This window comes from Camelus dromedarius, chromosome 27 (genome assembly GCF_036321535.1).
Source record: "Camelus dromedarius isolate mCamDro1 chromosome 27, mCamDro1.pat, whole genome shotgun sequence".
Classification (NCBI taxonomy): Eukaryota; Metazoa; Chordata; class Mammalia; order Artiodactyla; family Camelidae; genus Camelus; species Camelus dromedarius.
In genome coordinates, this window is record NC_087462.1 from 3,480,704 (window position 1) to 3,497,203 (window position 16,500).

Sequence of the window (16,500 nt, forward strand, 5' to 3'; positions counted from 1 at the left end):
GATCTGTGTCTGGCTGTGAGGTCAGGGCCCTGCGGACCGAGGCCACTCTGGGGCCTGCCTCACTCGGCAGGTTTGGCTGGATGTGGGTAGACGCCATTTGGGACTTACAGGCTCGCTCTTCTGCAGCACGGCAAGCACAAAGAGAACATATCTGTGGCCAGGCTCCAGGCCCCTGTTGTCAAAGCCACCATACTGCTTCTGGTCGCCGGGATGGAAGGTGGGTGGCAACACTGAGAAGCGAGCCGCGATATAGGGCCGGGGCACCTCCAGCTGGCGGGAGTGCCGCAGGCTGCGCCGTTGCAGCCGTGCAATGTCTTGGATCAGCTGTGGGAACAGAGGTGTGGGCTGCTCAGCACCTGACTGGGAGCAGCTGGGCTCATGAAAGCTGGGACATGTCCAGTGGTTGGGCCCCAGACCCTTACCTCCTCCAGGTCCATATCCTCTGGGCTGCCCAGCGGGGTCAGGAACTGACCGCCACGAGACTTACGTAGTGGCACCATTACAATGAAGTAGTTCCTATCAAAAGATAAAAGTCATGGGAGGCTGTCTACAGGCATGAAAAAGGGATGCTATCTGGGGCTGAGTTGGGGAGCCACCCCCTCGAGATCTTCCCCTCTGCTCAATGAGTAGATGGCCCCAATCACATGCACCTATAGTTCCTGATTCAAACCTCCAGGCTTTTGATTATTCTATACTTTTTGCCTAGAAAGCTTACCCCGTGCAATTCCAGTTGACCCTTCAACAACATAGAAGTTTGTTGTTGGTTTTTTTGTTGGGGATGGGTGGAATTAGGTTTGTTTATTTTCAGTGGAGGTAGTTGGGATTGAGCCCAGGACCTCGTGCAGGGGCATGCACTCTACCACTGAGCTACACCCTCCTCCCCAATAACACAGGGGTCAGGGGGGCTGACCCTCTATGCAGTCAAATCCATGTGTAAGTACAGTTGGCCCTCTGTGTCTGTGGTCCTCCATTTGTGGATTCAACCAACCATGGATCAAGTATTTGTTGAAAAAAATCTGAATATAAGTGGATCCATGCAGTTCAAGGGTCAAATGTATAGGTCTCGAACTCTTATACATCCTTCAAAGCCCCAGCTCCCATGCCCACACATTCTTGTAACCCTTGATTTTCTCTGCTTCCCAGAGTCTTCCTCTCTCACTAGTGACTCTGGTGCCTCTCACTGCCACACCATTGGAGCTGAGAGTGTCTGTTTCCAGCTGTCTCTTCAACAGTCTGGGAACCCAGAACCAGTAGAAGGTCAGGCACATGGGAGTGTCAAGGAATGCTGGAGGAGCAGACATAAGGCCACATTTAGCGATGACACCTAAAAGCAGCACTGGATCTTCAGGGCAACTACTCGAGATAGGTTGTGATCTCTATTTCACAGGTGGGAAAACTGAGGCACTGAGAGGTCAAGAGGCTAGCCCCAGTCACATAGCTGGCTAATGGTGGTGTGCAAAATCCCTGGGGTGGGCTGAACGTACTGGACGGGCACGGGGCTCTGGCCATCGGGCAGATACACCACAATGAAGCCGTCAGAGTCAGGCTTGGGGGTCACGCTGGGCTTGGAGCTGAGCAGGTTGAAGGCAGTCCAGGCGGTGACTGTCTGCTGGAGGCCGCCCAGGCTGCTGCCGCGGTTGGTCAGCACGAAGTTGTAAAAGGTGTTGGGCTTGAGGTGCGTGATGAGCTTCTTGGTGGTGCGGCCGTCCACATCCAGCGTGAGCCCATTGTACTGGATCTGCGGGCCAAGGGTTGGCTCAGTGGGGCTCAGGGCTGAGCCTCAGTCCCACCAACTGTGACCCCAGGCAGAGCCCTAATGCCAGCTGAAGCCTGAGCCCACTCAGCTGTGAGCACAGTGCAGCCCAGCCCCCGGACCAGGCCTAGACTCCAGCCTAAGCCCTGACCCCGGCTGACCCCGCCCCTGACTCGGTGGGAGGCCGCACCTTGTAGGGCGTCGGGGAGTTGTAGTTGTCGGGGAACTCCCAGCTGAGCAGGACTGACGTCTTCATGATCATCTTCACCTTAAAGTTCTTGGGTGAGACTGTGCCAGGCAGCGGCGAGCGGGAGAAAGCAGAAGAGAGGCCCCGTGAGCGCTGGGGGCAGCACGGGCGGACGGGGTGGGGTGGGGCGGCCCAGGCACTCCCTGTCATCCGCTGTGCACATGGCCTTACTGCCTGGCCCTGGCCCGGCCCTGCCTGGCCCTGTCCCAAGTCCCTGCTGCGGGAGACGGCGCAGCTGCAGAGAGAAGGCGGAGGCGGAAGAGGGAAGGGGGATGGGTCGGGGGGCGGCGGTGGGGGCGGCGGTGCCACCGAGGCACGTCCCACCTTTGCCAACACCGGAGCCTCAGGGTCTGGACTTGCCTGGAGCGTCCACGAGGAAGCAGAAAAGTGACCACTTACCTGGGCGGGGGAGAGGGAGGGGGCTGGGGTGGGGGCAGGCGCGAGGCCCAGCCCGGCTCTGGTGCGGGGGTCACCGCGCGCCTACCTTGGTCCCGCAGGAACGTCCGGTAGCGGACGGGGGGGCTGTAGGGGCCGGGGCCCCGGCGCGTGTGGGCCCGCACTTGGAGGTCATAGGCCGTGTCGGGCTTGAGGCCCTGCAGCGTGAGCACGTTCTCGGCGCCCGGCTCGGCCGCCGCCGGCAGCTCGGTCTCTCGGGCGGGGCCCAGGGCACCGGCCTCCCGCACGGCCACCGTGTACTTGACAATGGCCCCGTTGCGCTCGGCAGGCACGGGCGGCAGCCAGCGGAGTAGGACGGTGCCGGCTGAGGCGTTGCCGGCCGCCTCGAGGATCTGCGGGTGGCCGCGGGGGGTGTCCTCTGGGATGCTCAGGACCTCGGCCGCCTCCTCGCCCAGGCCGCCTCGGCTCCGGGCCGCCAGCCGGAACACGTACGTGGCCCCCTTGTGTACGCCTGATGCTGTGTAGTGGTCCTCGGTGGGCGGGAACTCTAGTGTGGCCAGAGGTGACGAGTCCTCGCGGCCGAACTGCAGGCGGTAGCCCAGCACCTGGTCCTCGAAGGTGCCGGCTGGGGGCTCCCAGCGTGCCAGCAGGCTGCCCTCGGGGGTCTGCTGCACCGACAGGGTGGGGCGGCCCAGCACTGCGGGAGACACGGGACAGGTGTTAGGGCCACAGGACCAACCCCCAGCCCAGGAGCACACAGTGGGGTTACTATTTTCAAAAGTGGTCTTGGGAAGGCCTCACTCAGAAGCAAAGACTTGAAGGAGGAAAGGGAGGGAGTTGCAGGGAGGTCTGGAAGGAACAGTGATTCAGGAAGAGGGACCAGCCAGTGCAAAGGCCCTGAGGTGGAATCGTGCTGGGTGAGTGCAAGGAATGGAGAGGAAGCAGGGGACTCAGAGGACCCAATAAAGGAAAACATCCACAGACATCATGGCAGGCCCTCATCTATGTACTTCCTCCCTTGAGTTATTTATTCGCCCCTTGCCTCCTGCTGGCACATGATTAGTATCCATGGACTGTAAGAGTGTCCAAAACCCTGCCTCTACCCCATGGTTCTCAACCGTCTGTGTAGTAATCAATGTGTCAAGGTCCTGAGAAGTCTGGCTACACATGAAACCATGTTTCTCCACTGCAGGCCTTATCAGGACCTTTAATGGAATATGCTATGAAATCATTAGTGTACACAGCAGGTTCTGCTTAGCAAGCATGACTTCTTATGCAATGTGCCTGAGAAAGGAGGGAGCAATCCTGGGAAGCGTCCTGGAGGAGGTGACGTGGGTGCTGGAGGCTGGAGGACAGACTAGGCAGGCAAAGGGAACAGTATGGGCAGGGGCTGGCAGCAGTGTAGAGGAGTGCTGTGTCCAGCTGGGAGGCCCTGAACATCAGGCTGTATTGTCAGAGGTGCAGCACGAAGGGTGCAGGAAGTGGACAGAGGCCACAAGGGTCCTTCTTTGCTCCTTGAACACTCCAAGCTTGTGACTCCCCCTTGAGTCTCTGGGCTGTGCCCTCTGCCTGGAAGACCTTCTCTTTACATTTCCATGGCTGACTCTCTCTCTCCTCACTCAGCTAAGTTTGGCTGGGGGAAAAACAGCCTCTTGTGACTGATGGGAGGGACCCAGAGGGGCCAGAAGGGGAAACTGAGGCAAGGCTACCAGGAGAGGCAGCTCCTGGTGCAGCGGGGAGGCGGCACACCATCCTGAAATGACAACCCACTTGGGGTGATCAGAGCTGGGATGGGGGAAGCAAGGGGTGCTGTCAGGCGGAAGGGACGCAGAGAGGACACCTGGCCCAGACTGTGGGATGGGGGGGTGGGGAAGGCTCCCCGAGGAGGTGCAGACTAAACAAAGACCCAAAGGATGCTGAGGAGACAGCCAGCCCGGAGAAGGGTATCCGGGCAGAGGGAACAGGAGGCAGAGTCGGCTGTTAAAGGTTTCCGTCTGGCTGAAGCTGAGTGGGGCTGGACCACGCTGGGTCTGAACAACCTCTCGAGTAGCCCCTACACCTCTGTTCTCCCTGTTTCTCCTGCCTGATGCACCCTCTCCCCACGTGGGCTCTGGAACTCTGCAGGGACACTCTGGGGGCCAAGGGCATAGGAGGGTCACCTACCTGCTCCTTTGGTCACTACCACCTTGGGTTTGCTGCGAGCGCCATCGCCTTTCATGGTGTAGGCGGCTACCGTGATGGAATAGGCAGTCTCAGGCTGCAGGTTTGTGATGACCATCTCCTGTGGGCAGGGGTGGGGGGGGTCAGTGATGCAACCAGGGCTGCCCACCCTCCTCCCCATGCTAGGGACAAGCAAGGGGGACGCAGGGCCCAGTCCACGGGCAGAGACGTGCACCTGAGCTCATGCACAGATCCCAACATGTAACACGTCCAGGCTGAGATGGGCACACGTGGCCTGACACCTGTCACGGCTTCCCCTGGACCAGCACAGTCCCTTCCTTTCCCACACTTGCCCCCATCTGGCCTCCCTAAAGTGACCACCAGAGAGCGCCTGTGAGCACCTGAGTCAGGTCCGAACTCTCTTGCTCATAGCCCTCCACTCCACCCCCAAGGCCCTACACAACCTGCCCCACCTGCCTGCCCTCCCCTTCTCCCTCGCTCACTCTGCTCCAGCCACACAGGCCTCCTCTCTATTCCTCCTAAACACCAGCCACAGTCCTGCCTCAGGGCCTTTGCACTGGCTGTCCCTCCAGCCTCCACTATACCCACTGGTGTGCTAGAGATTCCTTATAACAACTCTCAGAAGCCCACAGTTAAATTTTTAGAAAATCTGTGAGCCAGTTACTAAATACAACTGTTATTAAAAATTAAACTATGCAAATGATCAAATAATAGTAAAAACAAAGGTAACAAGTGCTCAAACCCAACCCTTCCTAATTATTTTGCCACCTTTACTATTAGTTATGTCTCCAGATTATTCTGTCTCTTGTATCTGTGTGACAGAAACACTCTGCAATGATGAGCTACCACAAATCTGGTGGGTGGCTTGAAATCGACACGGTGGGAGTATTACACCCTGGAAAACGGCAGATGCTACCAGTCAGGACTGTGCTCCCCGCCGGACAGCTGACTGTTCATTTACACCACTGCCTCTGCCCCGTCTCCACCAGAGCTGGAACTAGGCCTGAATTTGTGCTTTTTTCCAATTAAAGCATCCCTGTCCCCTGGACCGTGACCCCTAGGAAGGCAGGCACAGGCCTGTCTCGGTCACCATCGTGCCCGCAGCACCTGGCACAGGCTCTATGTATAGCAGGTGCTCAGTAAATCACTGCTTGTTCAGTGAGTGACAAAGCTCCCGACCTTCACACAGTCACACGTGTGCCCATGTCCCCACGCATGCACACCCGCACACCCGCACACCCACACACCCAGCATGCCTGGGAGCTGTGGGGTGGCCCCAGGTCAGGAGCACAAGGTGGGAGGACAGGATGCATGAACAGAGGGTCTCCTGCACCTGAGCCTCCCATTCAGTCTTCCCAGGGTCTTGGTGGGTGGGAGGGACTGAGCCGGAGCCCCATGGGAACCTTCCCCCCAGACTCGGGGTGCGGAAGAGGCAGAACTACAGGAGTGGGTGGGGCCACATCAGACTTAGGGCTCTCAGAAGAGCCTGTGGCCTCCATTTTAGGGGCAGAAAGACAGCCCAGAGAGAAGCAGCAACTTGCCCGAAGTCACACAGCAATCCTGACTCTGGTTCAGGGCCTCCCAAGAAAGCTTGGAGGGGTGGAAACAGTAGTCCTGCACACCTCCTTTCCCACCTGGTGCCCACTGACCCCTCTCATCATGCCAGGCCTGAATGAAAGGATACTTTTTGGCCTGAGAGAGAAATTTAGAGGTCAGGGAAGGCTGTGCTGGGTGACCAAAAGGCTGGAAAGTGACTGTTCTGATCTGCCAGGCCTGGGTCCAACAGAGGAGGCTGTAGGAAAGGCCTTCCAGGCTGTGTGACAGCTTGGGCAAGGATGTTGGGGAGAAGACCGCAGCAAGCCTGGGGAAGGGAAGTGCGGAGGCATGAGGCCAACGGAGTCCCGGGGGCCATTCAGGTAAGAGGGCTAATGGATACCTCTGGGGACCCAGCAGGTGCCCATTTGACTGATGCAAAACTGAGACTTCAAGGTCCAAGAGGTAAGTGCGTGCGCATCGGGGGCCCAGGGGAGGAGACCCTTTTACAAGCGGCGTGCAGGGGCGGGGGTGACACAGCACTGCACGGCCCGCAGGAAAAGCACTGGAAGTGGCACTACTTACATATTCAGCTGTGTCGTCCATCTCCCACTGAGCGCGGGAGGAGGCGGCAGGGGAGAGAGGAGGAGGTGAGCGGAGTAGCCAGAGAGAAAGAAAGAGAGAAGCAGAGAGGGGGCAGGAGTGCAGGGACCCAGGCCCCGCCCCAAACCCACGCCCCGCCCCGAGCCCCGCCCACCTGGGCATCGGCCAGCATGATGTCCTTGATGCGCGGCGGCCCTCGGGCCTCAGCGCCCTCCATGCGCACGTAGTGGACCTGGTAGCCGCGGATCTGGCCGTGCTGCCGGCCGGGCGCGGGCGAGCGCCACAGCACGCGAATGGCCGTGGCGTTGAGCGCCTCCGCCTCCACCTTCCGCGGCGGCGCGCTGGGCACTGGCGGGGGGAGGGGAGGGGCGGGCGGGGCCGTTACTGGGGCGCCCAGCCCCGCCCCGGGCAGCGCCACTGCCCGATGCCAGGGTACCAAGGGACTGCTGGTTAACTGGGCGCTCTGAGCGCTCACCACAGGCCGGGAGGGAGTACCTCCTTCACGCCTCCCACAGCCCGGGAGGGGCCCCTGACGGCATACCCCACTTAGACACGCGCGACTTAGGTCCCCCGGAGCCTAGCCACCTGCCAGGGCCGCGCATGCCCCAGCTAAGAGCTTTAGCCACACTGCCTCTATCCTCACAGCACCCCTTCCAGATAGGAGCTCTTATGCTTTATATATAAAGGGGAAACTGAGGCACAAAGAGTGGATTCCATGATCACAGGGTTATTAAGAGGCAAAGCTGGGATGTTAACCCAGTTCAGCTGCAAACTCCTATACATTCCAGTGTGCAGCCAGCCCACTTTGCACTGGGCCTTTTTCTCAGCCTGTCCCCAGCTCAGAGCCCTTGCCACCCCCGCCACCCCCTCCCACCCCAAGGTCTGGCATGAAGACTGGCCTCATTTCTTCCCCACGCTCAGGACAAAATGTGGGCTGCCAACTGAACCTTCCAGGCCAATGGCTCAGAAAGCAATTGGTCTAGGTTCCTGGGACTAAGAGGTTGGAATCTTACTGGGGAAGCTGCTTGCTTCATGTCTCCCCATGCCCTCGGCTTCTACTGCGTGACCAGCGCCTTGAAACTTTCTACCTCAAAATCAGCCACAGTGGGAATATTTACACCACAGAAATTGGCCGGTGCTTACAAATCAGTCTCCGTCCCCCAGTGAGCTGCTTGTTAACCGTTATCAGCGGGCAATCTAACTCCTTTCTAGGTAGCATGGCTCAGTCCCAAGCAGCTCCAAACCCCGACATTATCCCAAGAGTCTAAAAACCGGGTTTCGGGCATCAGGGACCATAATCTTGTTGCAAGTGCTGCTTGCTGTTGCTTACACTCTGTTTCCATGGTTTCCACCACTGGACCAAAATTTAGGGCTGCCAGCTTAACTTCCCAGGCCCAAGGCTCAGAGAGAGAATGCAGCCCAGAAAGGTCTAGAATGGAGAGTTCCGAGATCAAGGAGCCAGGGGTGGCTTGGGGAGGCTGCCTGCTGCGTGCCTCCCTCTCCTGCTTGTGGCTTCTACCTTTTGACCACCAGCCAGCCCCATCTTTCAGGGACAGAAGGCTCCAAAGTGGGGCCCAGGCTGGGGCCTGCGGGGTCCCCAGGACAGGGCCAGTGCTTACCGTCCTCGTCGGTGCGGACGACCACGGGCGAGCTCTCGGGCCCTGGTCCCACCTCTGTGTGAGCGACAGCCGTGATGCGGTACTCCGTCCACTTGTCCAACGCCTCCAGCAGGATCTGAGTGGTGGTCGGGGGGATGCCGTTCACCTCCTTGGGTTGCGGGTCCTCCGAGCCCAGCGGTCGGTAGCGGACGCTATAGCTCACCAGGGCCCCGTTGTGCGTTTCCGGCGGCGGCGGGCGCCAACTTACCAAAATGGCCGTGGAGCGCGTGCTGACACATTTAACGTCTTGAGGGGGGGCTGACGGTTCTATTGGAGGGGGGAGAACGTGGGGGTGGGGAAGGGAGGCGGGATGGGTGGGGAGGGGGTGGGGAAACAAAAGATGGGAAAGAGAAAATAAAAAAGAAGATGATAACAAACAAAACAGAACCAAACCAAAGAGAAGTCGAACCCAAAAGAAGCGGGTGTCAACCAAAGGTGAAATGGGCGGGTGGGCAGGTGGGTGGGGATGGCGGCCGGGAGGGCTGGCCAAGAACGCTGCACTCATGGTACAGGGCTGCACTTGGCACACAGTAGGTCTTAGGCAGAGGGTAGCTATGGTCCCCATGGAGCACAGACGTGTGTGCCATGCATCATGCCAAGCAGAAGAGCAGTAAAAGCCCCATTTACTGGCACCTACTATGTGCCAGGCATGGTGCCAAGGGCGTCACAGAATAACGGCAAATGTACTTATTTATTGAGCACCTACTGTGTGCTAGGCACTGTGCCAGAAGAATGGCAACAAAAGCCTCATTTATTGGGCACCTATGTGCCGGGCATGGTGCCAGAGGCTTTACAGGGTAACAGTAAAAGCATCTATTGAGCCCCTTCTACATGCCAAACACCATGCCAAGGGCTTCAAAGAATTACAGTAAGTGTACTTAATACAGAACACCTACTGTGTGCCAGGTACAGCACCAGGGATGGAGTAATAGTAAACACTGGTTTCCTGACTATCAACTGTGTGCCAGGGGAAGGGCAGTGCAAGCCCCATTTATTGGGCACTTACTATCTGCTAGGCACATCGCTGAGCACTTTCTAGGTTAACAATAAGAGCACCTATTTACTGAATACCTGTACTGCCAGGGACCCTGGAGGGCACACAGTGGTTACTTCAACCAGGACCACCCCCTTGCCCTTACCTGCAAAGAAAATAATGCTTGTGTCTCGAGCACCTACTGTGTGCCAGTCAGCATGCCAAAGGCTGTATACAGTAATAGTAAAAGTCCCTGTGTATTGGCCACCTACTGTGTTGGCACCCGGCCAGGGCTTTACAGATACAGGTAGGTACATATTTAGCACCTACTGTGTGCCATAGTTTTTACAGATCATAGTTCTTCTGTTTGGAGCCCCTACTGTGCACCTAGCACCACACTAAGCCCAATACAGATCAACAGCAAGGCTCATTTGCTGAGCACCTACTGTGGGCTGGTCATCGTAATAGCCCCCTGAAGATAACAGCAGCAGCTGCCTAGTGCATGCCAGGCACCGTGCTGAGGCCTTTATGAGCTAACAGCACTGGTCCCCACATACCAGCACCTGTGTGCCAGCCACTGTGCTGGAGGCTTTACTGAAAAAGAGTAACAGTTCCCACATATTAAATACCTACTATGTGCTAGGTACTGTACTGAGGGCCCTGTCAAACATTAATAGGTCCCATTTTTAAGCACCTACTGTGTGTCAGGCACTGTTTTTACTGGGTAACAGCAATAGCCTCCCCATTTAAAGCACCTACTATGTGTCAAACACTGCTAAGAGCTTTATTGGATAACAGTAGTAGTCCCCATGTATTAAGCACCTACTATGTGCTAATGACCTTATATTAAAAAGGTAATAGTTCTTACTAAGCACCTACTATTTACACAGTGCCAAGAAACTTGCAGATGACAGCTCCATGTTTTGAGCAAAAACTGCGTGCCTGAAACCATGCTAGGCCCTTCCAGACTGACAGTGGCTCCCAGTTGAGCACCTACTATGTGCAGAGCACCAGGCCAACATCTTTAAAGTGCCACTTACTGGACAATAACATATGCCAGGCACCATGCCAAGGGCTGCAGATAATAATCACAGCCTCTGTGTTTCAGAGACCTACTGTGTGCCCGACACCAGGTTAAGCTTGTTACAAACTACTAAGAGCTTTCAATCATGGAGTGCCGACTGTATGTCCAGCACCGTGCTGATCCAGTTTAGACTGAAAACAGCAGCTGCGTTTATGGAACACCTACTGTGTGGCAGGCAGCACACCAAGCGCTTTGTTAAATAACAGTGTTATCTTCCTACACATTAAGCACCGTGTGTGTTAAGGGCTTTATGGACCATCAGTAATAGTCTCTGTATGTTGAGTGCCCACTAAGGGCCAGGCCCTGTGTTCTGGGCGTTACCAACAGTAAACCTCATATTCTGTGCACATTCTGCACACTAGCACCCTAGGCCCTCTACAGACTCAAAATGCAGCTCACTGGCTATGCCTTGTTTAATTCGAACGACCCACCTTGGTGGCCAGAACTAGTACCTCCTACCCCTACACCATGTTATAGGCAGTGAAACGATTTTCAAAGCTCCCCTGGTTTGCCTGGCATTCTTTCATCATTGGTAGTGTACCTACTGGGTGCCAGGTCCCACTCATCCTGGATGCTCACCTCCCATTTTACAGGTGAGGAAACTGAGGCCCAGAAAAGGCAAGTGGCCTGCCCAAGGGCCTGTGGCGAGAGCCAGGATTTGAAGCTGGGCTCAGCTGCTGTCTATGGGCTGCCTTGCTTGAGGCAGGGAATTCAGGCCTCAGCCTGTGCCTTCATCAGCTCAGGCCAATTGAGGATGGCTGGAGCCAAACCCCCTCAAATGCCCATGACCCTAGAGCCCGCCTCGCCTGGAAGGAAGCTCAGAGAGGTCACTGGCCTTGCTTGAGGTTAAGGCACACAGAACCTTCACCATCATACCAGCCCTATTTATTCACTGAGTATGTGTCTACAGAGAACTTACTACATGCACACCCCACAGTAGGTTCTAGGACCCAGAGATGAATTAGAGGCCCCTGTTGTCAAAACCTCTAGGCTACCTGACTCCAGAGGCTATTCCAATGGCTTACTGCAACCAGAATGACTCTCTGGCCTCACTTCAAGTGAAACACTGGAGTTCTGGATTCTGAAACCAGACACTTAGGGGTCCTCACCCCCATTTCTTGACCAGCCACCCCAACCAAAAGTAGCTGGGGGGAATCAGGCAGGAGAGGAAAAACCAATCGAGGAATGTGCCAGAAGGAATGGATTCGCTGAAAAAAAGGGGGGATAAAATAAAACCAAAACCATAATAAAAGAAGAAACGATGATGGTGATGATGATGAGAAAAACCATAATAAAAGAAAGAAAGACGCCTTCCAGAAAACTCCCAGTCTGGTTACCTACCTTCCACTCTTCAACTGCTAACTTAAAAGACTTTCTTACGAGGGAGGGAATGGCGGAGCGCTGAGCTACAAGGCCAGACCGAGCTCTGGGTGGGTCTCCGGATGCAAGCTGGCGCGCAGCCCTGCTCAGGCCCCAGTGTGGGCATGCCGCAGTTCCGGGCTGGCACTGACGAGGCGGGAAGGTGGGACGGTGTCTGGGGAGACCCACGGCTGAGTGGTCTGGCCTCCACCTACCCTTGAGTTCAGCCTAAGAAGCCCGCACTCCCCGGGGGGATACGCCTGGCCCTGAGTCTTGACTGCCAGTTCTCTCGGGCCCCTCCCGTCTCGGGTTGCGAAGTGGGGAGTCCCTTCTCCCTCACTCCCTGTCCTGGGCCGCCCCAGAGGTTCACGTGGCTGGGCCAAAGCCGCTTTCTTGACGACCTTGGAGGCCGCCGCCTTCACAATCCGGCCCAACCTGCGTGATATCTCGGAGGAGGTGGGGTGGGCGTAGATGCACACAGAGATGTGTGTGTGCAGGGGCGGGGTTCCGATTCCTGGTTCCTGGACAGGCATGCCTCTTGGCAGCAACGGAGAGTTGAGGGGGCTGAATTTGGGCTCCGGACTGTCTGCACAGCCCAGAGCTGATGGACACATGGGCCACAGGCTAGGGGACACGCAGGGTGGGCCGTTTTTGTGAACCCACTGGAGACCAGCGCGTACTCACCTTTGCGGCACCTGTGCCGGTCTCTCACGTGGCCGCCCAAGCCACAGGACACCCTCACTGATCGCCTCACGCACAAACACGCCTGGAGCTGCGGAGCGCTCGGCTCGGCCCCGGCAGGTAGGGGGAGGAGGGTAGGGGGCCGGGGGTGGCAGGCAGAGGTGGGTGCTGTGTCTCCGAGGCCCTTGATCCCAGCAGCTCAGACACCCCGGCCCGGGTTGCTCTCACTCTCGACTGACCCGTGATCCCCTGTGTACACACGCCCGGGGGGGCTTGAAGGTCTGGACACCAAGGCAGCTTCCGGAACAAGGCCTGGGGTGGCTGCCCCGAGACTGACTGAGCAGGAGGTGGGGAGGAGAGGAGGGCTGCGGCGGCTGCCACGCCGGCCAGGCTGAGCAGAGAGGACCGAGCAGAGGGAGGAGGGGGAGGCAGGGAGGCTGCGGGAGGGGAGGCCTGCTTAGGGCCTGAGCTCAGAGCAGGCAGGGAGGGCGGAGCGGGGCGGGGCCACGGTGTGGCCCAGAGCCAGCTGCAGTGTTCTGGTCAAAGGGGGACTTTTTGTGACGGGGGGGCCAGGCAGGCACAGCGAAGAACTTCAGGAATTCGAGAGCCCTGTGTTTGGGGAACCCTGAGCTCCCCCCAGATCCTCACTCCCCCCGCCCCAGCCAAGGGCCATCTGGGGAGGGAAGCGTCTCTGCGCCCTCTGCTCTCTGGGAAGGATGGGGCGCGGGCTGTGACAGCCTCACGGACCCCTCAAAACGCCTGTGGAATGGGCGCAATGTGGCCATTCCACTGGCCCCGGATCCGGGAGAAGCCGAGGAGAGGAGGTCCCATCAGCCTCCACTCCCCAACGGCGGGGGAAGCTGGCCTCGGCGGGGCCCCACAGGCCAGCCCCTCACTGCACCGGCGGGGGAACCGCGGCGCCGCCGCGCGGGTGCACGCGGCCGAGGCGGAGGGCCGAGGCGGACGGGCCGGGGCGCCCCCCACCCCTGCGGCAGCCCCGGCCAGGCCCCCCCCCGCGGCGCAGGGCGGGCTCCGCGAGACACCTACTGGACTGCAGCGTGCGCTGCCGCACCACCGAGGTGAAGGCGCCCAGGCCCTGCGGGGAGCGCGCCGCCAGGCGGAAGGCGTACTCCGTGTTGGGCTTGAGGTCGTCCACCACGAAGGTCGTGGCCGGGTCGAAGGTCCTCCCGACCTGGGGACGGGGCGCGGAGAGCCACGGAGGTGGAGACAGAGGCAGACGCGGACACCGAGAGAGATGGAGAAAGAGGAAGAGTGAGAGGTGGGAGCGGCGGCAAAGAGAGCGGGGGAAGACCCACACCCAGGCACAGAGCCGGCGAGACGCGACGGCCGCCCACCCTCGCCGTGCGCGCACCTCGCGGCCATGGTCGCCTTCCCGGAACAGCAGCTCGTACTTGACGATGCTCTCCTGCCGCGGGGGGCTCCACGAGAGCCCGATGCTCGTCTCCGACTTGGCCTCGGCCCGGAAGTTCATGGGCTGGCCGGGCACTGCGGGGACAGGGAGAGGAATGGCACGGGGGGAAAGCCGGGGAGGGGTCCACCGGCAGAGGGGGCCCAACCCGCCAGGTCCCCATTCTCCTGAAAAGAGACCCGTGGAGCTCGGCACTGCCCTGAAGGAAGGGCTGCTCAGCTCTGGATGCTTTTGGAATGTTCTCAACTGTTCGTATTTCCCTGTGGACCCCCACACCCCTTGTTGTCTGTTGTCTACCTCAGTTCCCCCATCCTCTCTGCTACCAATGGAAAAACACTAAAACAATTCTCTTTTCAGCTGACTCAACACCTTACCCCTCCTCGAAATTCAATTACAGAGAAATTGGTGGGGACCCTAATTTGAAACAGGATCTTCACGCTTCCAAACCTCCTGTCCCTTTGTTTGAGTAACTGCCTTAGTCTTCCTGGATTTGAGGTCCTAGAGCCTGAGCCCATAAGAAAAAGCCCAGAAACTTGCAGAGAGCTGGGGCCCCACACATCTAAACGCCCCACACCCCCATCCCTAGCAGGCAGGAGACCAGCCTGCGGCCTTTGAGTTGATGTATTTTGTTATTTCAAAACGGGCAGCATGGACCCCTCCAGTGAGAGCAGCAAACAGGGGTTCTCAACCTCAGATGTGGACAGGGCCGGACAGTCAGTTAACAGAGAAGAAGGAGGTGAGCGGAAACTGTGCCCCTTTTTTGAGACGCGGCCGCCAGCATCTATCTGGATGCACTCTAGTGACTGACTGTCGCCCTGTGGGCTTGCCATATCAGATTTTCCAAGGGTAGCCAGAAATCTGGGTTTTCCACAACTTCCTGCTTTCAGTGCTGGTCTGAAAATATTTTAACACACCATGCAGGACAAATACGCCATGCGTGGCTTCCAGGTAAGACCAGCCGCTGCATGGTTGGAGACACGTCACTGCACCACTGCCACCTCCTTCCCCCTGATGAGCCGGCCTGGAATCCTGCTGTCCCCGTAGAAGCCAGGCCTCCCTCAGGCATCTCACCTCCCTGCTGCGTCTTGACCTGGATGGGGTCCGAGAGGGGCCCGTCGCCCACGGAGGTGAAGGCCAGCACGCGCACAGTGTAGGTCTCATCCTGCAGGAGGCTGCCCACGGTGGTCAGCAGGCTGTCGTCCACGTTGTGCTTCTGCCAGTTGCCCACGGGGTGCTCGGGCTCCGTGGTGTAGTAGATCCGGTAGCCCCGAATCAGGCCATTGGGTTCCACAGGCTCCTCCCACTGGATGATCATGGTGGTGGCGCTCAGCATGCGGGCCTGCACGTTACGCGGCGCGCTGGCCGGGGCCTGCTCGCCTGTGCGGGTGACCACTGACTCGCTGGGCGGGCCCTGGCCGATGGAGTTGACAGCTGACACCCAGATCTCATACTCCGAGTTGGGGCTCAGGCCGCCGATGCTGTAACGCGTCGTGGTGATGTCCTCTTTGATCTGGTACGGCCCGTCCTGGCTCTTGGATTTATATTCAATGACGTAGTAGGACACTGGGTCTGGGTTGCCCGAGTCCCATGTGATGGTGATGCTGGTGGCTGTGTTCTCTGTCACCACGGGGGTCCCGGGGGCTTTGGGGAGAGCTGTGGGCGGAAGGCAAGGTCACATGTCAGGCATGCTGGCTGCAGATCCTGAAGGCTGCGTGACTTTGAGTCACACCACTGCCCTCTCTGAGCTGTCCTTTCCTCGGTGGTGACCACAAGCCTAATGACCTCTATCCCATCATCTAGAGCAGGTGATGGCAAACTTCAGCCCGAGGGCTGGGGACCTGGTTTTATAAACCAAGTTGTATCAGCACACGGCCACGCTTACATGTTGCTAACGCTGCTTCTGCACCATGATGGCCAAGCTGAGACTAGGGGGCCCGTAAAGCCAAAACTATTCACTTAAAAAAAAATTGCTGTTTAAGGAAAGTTTTTGCTCCCTGGTCTGCAGCCCTCTCTGCGGTTCACTCTGCTCAGCCACAGGGCTCTTCCGTCTGCTCCCACTTCACATGTGCTGTTCCCTGTGCCCGGACAGCCAGACGACCAGATGGCTGGCTCCTCCTAAACCCACTCCTTAAGGCCTCCCTCACCATCCCAGCTGGAGGTGCCCCTGTCCAGTTCATTTTGCCACCTGATGTTATCTGTTTTCACGTTAGTTTCCCCACCAGCCTGGACCGAGTTTTGCTTACAGCATGTCCCCAGCACCTGGATAACTGTGACTTTCCCTCTTGTCCCAAGATCTCACACCACCCGGGCCCCCCGGAAGCATTTACCAGAAGTGCAATCCCTCAGCAAAATGACCAGCACATCAGCTGATACTGACACCGTCTATGGCCCCAGGGTGGGGCTTGGCAAACTCTTCCTGCAAAGGGCCACGGAGTAAATATCCTCGGCTTTGCAGGCCTGGTGGCTGTTGCCCAGAATTACTCAGCTCTGCCATAGTAGCTGGAAAGCTGCTACACGCAAGGCATGAAAAAAAATGCCCACGTGTCAATAAAACTTTATTTATCAAAACAAGTGGCGGGCCAGATTTAGCCATGGCCTGTCAT

At 58.0% G+C, this 16,500-nt stretch overlaps 1 protein-coding gene across 1 annotated transcript in view; it reads right to left on the minus strand.

Annotated features, from left to right (window-relative positions):
• Positions 1-16,500, minus strand: part of PTPRS (protein tyrosine phosphatase receptor type S) — a 96,448-nt gene that overhangs the window by 13,119 nt on the left and 66,829 nt on the right. The window contains exons 8-19 of the mRNA XM_064479781.1: positions 14,969-15,550; positions 13,841-13,974; positions 13,516-13,660; positions 8,333-8,638; positions 6,868-7,061; positions 6,696-6,722; positions 4,560-4,677; positions 2,485-3,093; positions 1,944-2,041; positions 1,485-1,738; positions 423-516; positions 109-324 (exon numbers count right to left, since the gene is read on the minus strand). Coding sequence (XP_064335851.1) covers positions 109-324; positions 423-516; positions 1,485-1,738; positions 1,944-2,041; positions 2,485-3,093; positions 4,560-4,677; positions 6,696-6,722; positions 6,868-7,061; positions 8,333-8,638; positions 13,516-13,660; positions 13,841-13,974; positions 14,969-15,550 — 2,777 coding nt within the window. The remainder of the gene's footprint in view (positions 1-108; positions 325-422; positions 517-1,484; positions 1,739-1,943; positions 2,042-2,484; positions 3,094-4,559; positions 4,678-6,695; positions 6,723-6,867; positions 7,062-8,332; positions 8,639-13,515; positions 13,661-13,840; positions 13,975-14,968; positions 15,551-16,500) is intronic.